General features: G+C 34.4%; 1 protein-coding gene across 1 annotated transcript; it reads right to left on the bottom strand.

Moving 5' to 3' along the window:
- Positions 1 to 2,302: 2,302 nt before the first annotated feature.
- LOC133286286 (early nodulin-like protein 18) lies at positions 2,303 to 3,330 on the bottom strand. The gene is made up of 2 exons (XM_061483683.1): positions 3,126 to 3,330; positions 2,303 to 2,869 (listed from the first exon to the last, which is right to left on the bottom strand). Exons 1-2 carry the CDS (start codon positions 3,319 to 3,321, stop codon positions 2,439 to 2,441), a joined length of 627 nt encoding a protein of 208 aa, XP_061339667.1. The 5' UTR covers positions 3,322 to 3,330; the 3' UTR covers positions 2,303 to 2,438.
- Between the last annotated feature and the right edge of the window lie 206 nt (positions 3,331 to 3,536).

Below are 3,536 nucleotides of genomic sequence, written 5' to 3'. Positions count from 1 at the left end.
CTAGCGTGGGTTCCACACTACTAGCGTGGGTTCCACACTGCAAGCGTGGATTTCAAGAAAGTTTGGCGCTACTAGCGCAGTGCCACGCTAGTAGCGTGAATGCTTCGGGCTGTTCTTGAACTCTGGCGCTACTAGCGTGAGTTTCACGCTAGTAGCGTGGATGCCTCTGTCTGAAAAGTCTTCTTCACGCTGCCAACGCCACACCCAAGCTATCGGCGTGGGCCTTCAGTTTAGCAATTTCCTTTTTAGCTCCAGTTTGTCTGTTTTTCTTACGAAATCAACACAAAATCAGTTGTGCAATCTCTGATTGAGATTTTAACATATCAATAGTAATTATTGCCTTTTTGCATAAGATTAATTAACATTCTTTCTCTTTTTGGCTTAGATTTTCCCATATGCTGGATGCATATCAAGTACCTCAATAAATTAATGCATTACTTATGCTTGTCCACAATTTTTGGTTTATTTACCTAGGAAATGCAAAATTAAAGATATATTACTTATTTAATTCTTTTGATAAATTATTTATCAATATAATATGAAAAGAAGCGTACGATGACCGTATGCATTCAGGTCGTGTATCACTCTGTATGCGACTTGTGCACAAGGCAAAATGTGTCTACTATGTGTTATGTTATGCAAAATGTGCATGATACATATTCAACTTGAACACATAATACCAATATGGTGCATCTTGCATTGCGTTGCAGCGCATAGAGTTGATATGTGATTTAAATTTGCGCATTGCCTATATGCATTTCATTTGCATTAAATTAATAAATAATTTATTAAAAAATTTAAACCGATAAAATATTTATATTTTTGCATTATATCGAATAAAAAGCCACAATTTTATTTTGTTTTTCAACAACTTTATTTTAGGATTCAACCGTTTATTTGTCCTCTCTCAATGCGCGGTTCATTCAAGTATACTTTACTATGTAAAATTTAACAAATTAGTGTTTACCAAAAAAAAAAAAAAAAAAATTAACAAATTAGTTAAAATTTTACTTGCAACATCCTCCCAACAAATTAAAATTTGATATAGCCACACAAAAAAAGTAACTACCTTCTAATAATTTTCGGTAAGTATTAGTTTATAAGTTAAAAAATAATTTAATACTTGTTAAACAATAAAATTATTGTAATAGGTAATTAATGCTGTTATTAATTTTAATTGAGTTCAAGAATTAATTAGCTATATTATTGATTATAAAAAAAAATTGGTAAATAAAAGTTTAGGTAGGGTTATTAATTATCAATTTTATAGATATAAAACATGACATATAATAATTTGATAGATTCTTGTATCATAAAAATATCACTTATCATGACAAACACAATTTAAAATGGCATTTTTTTTGTTTTATTTACACAACTAAATATTATCACTAAACAAAATTGAATCATATAATTTTTTTATAAGTTTTCTTGTTACAATTTATAAGAGTAGAAACATATTTAAATTAATGTATTTCATACTTAAAATTATCCATATCAAAAATAATATTTAAAATAGGGTTTGGGGAAATTGACTTCAAAATAGGGTTGAGAAACCAAAATAAAATTAAAGTTTTAAAATATTTTGACAATGATTTTTTCTAGAAGCAAAAGGTACTTGGCTATAAAGTTAGGGATCTAATTAATTCCTTTAAATGTACGAAGCATATGGGTGAGTAAGCCCTTGAGAGAACTTGGGTCTTCTTGGACCATAGAATACAATTTTTAATTTCAATTGTGATTCAATCATAATTGTAATTGATTAAGAATATTCATTTTGATGATGTTTGGGACAAAAAAAGAATTCGGTTATAGAATCACAGTACAATTGAATTAGAATGCCATTGCAGGACGCTTGGCTGTAATTGTAATTAAAACACTCAGGTGACAATGATGGCCAGACGACGCCGATAGAGACGTTGCTTACTTAGAAATGAAATTATTTAGATCTGTCCAAAAAATTAAATGTAGCATTAAATAGTTGTTTTTTTAATTTCATAGAATTGAACTTAATTAGAATTTTATTTATTTATAATGTACACACCAAAAATTACAATTTAAATTAGAAGATCTAATTCCAGTTTCAAAGCTCAATTTCATGTCCAATTCCATACAGCAAGAAAGAAGTATAGGCTATTATTATTCAAAATACTAAGTAAACAACCAAGAGAAGTTAAAAACAAAAAAAAACAAAAAAAAAGCACAAATTTATGAAAAGTGAAAGATAGTTTTCTCATCCATGTAAATTGTAAACTCTAATAAAAACGGTTGAGTTGAAAAAATAAGAAGTAAAAAAAAATAAAAAAATAAAATAAAATGAGAACAGTTGGACACATGAATTACAGCTTGTGCAGTTATTTTTTTTATCTCCTTTTCCAACAAAAAAAAGTAATCAAGTGCTGCGCCCCCACCGTAAGCTAATATATTCTTCACTGAAACTACTTCAACAGCAGCAGCGCCACAGCGAAGCCGTAAACCGCCACGCGCACGTCAGCGCAGCTAACGTACGCGCCGCTGTTAGGGGGCTGCGCCAAAATTAAAGGCGGAGTTTGAGCGGTGTCAGGACCCGGCGGTTCGATGTACGGCGGCGGAGGCGGCTGGTTGAGGCTCGGCGGCAAGCCGAGGCCGTGCTGGACGTCGATCTCGAAGGCCAAGCCGTGCTGGCACTGGACGCCGTCGTCGTTGTCGGAGAAGAAGTAGTTGGGTCCAACGATGGTCAACGGAACGGGAATGGTCAACGCCTCGCCGAATTGACTGCTTCCGTCGTCGTACACGAAGGTGCCGTTATCGGAGTCGTCGGCGCTGCAACTCAGGTAGGAGGTCTTGTTGTAAGTCTGAATCACGGTTTCGTTCGAGTTCGTGTTGAAAACTGAGCATTTAAAATTATTAAGAAAAAAAAAGAGGAAAATGAATCGGATTATTCTGTTTGTTTCCCGAGAAAGTTGAGGAAAATAATTTATGGTATAATTGCAAATGTGCAATCGGCGATTTCCTTCTCTGGTTTCGAAATTTTTGTGTGTGCTAATGTGGCATTTTTCAAAGGTATATAGAACGACGTCGTAATTATGAAAAGTGCAATAATAGTATATAAGAGAGAGAGAGAGAGAGAGAGGGAATGAGCTTACTGAGATAATCGCCAAGGCTGAATGTTTGAGTTGCAGCCCAAGAAGAGTAGTTTGTAGCTGACGTGTTGGTCGTGGAGTTGAAGAGCCACCCTGCGCCGTCGCCTACTGTGTGGTTCCGGTATCCAGTTCCGGTGGCGGCGGCGGTAGCGATAAGGAGAGCGAATACCGTGAGGTATGCCTCCATGAACGGCGCCATCGGAGCTGCGATTTGTGAGGAAGGGTTATCTCGATGTGATTGGATTTGGATGTCAATTTAAATGTTTTTTTTTTTTAATAAATCATCGGCGACTAATACTATTCGAATTAAAAAAATCATTAATTAAGATGGAATAACACTCTGTCAATAATGGTTAGTAATTTAGATGGATCAATTGATAAAAGGTTATTTCAAATTAACTAGAGGTATAGAGT

Source organism: Gastrolobium bilobum, unplaced genomic scaffold, assembly GCF_033153095.1.
Source record: "Gastrolobium bilobum isolate Gb01-03AN ecotype WA unplaced genomic scaffold, APGP_CSIRO_Gbil_v1 utg12063, whole genome shotgun sequence".
Taxonomy (NCBI): Eukaryota; Viridiplantae; Streptophyta; class Magnoliopsida; order Fabales; family Fabaceae; genus Gastrolobium; species Gastrolobium bilobum.
Note: the sequence above shows the minus strand (reverse complement) of the source record. Positions and strands in the feature narration are given on the sequence as shown.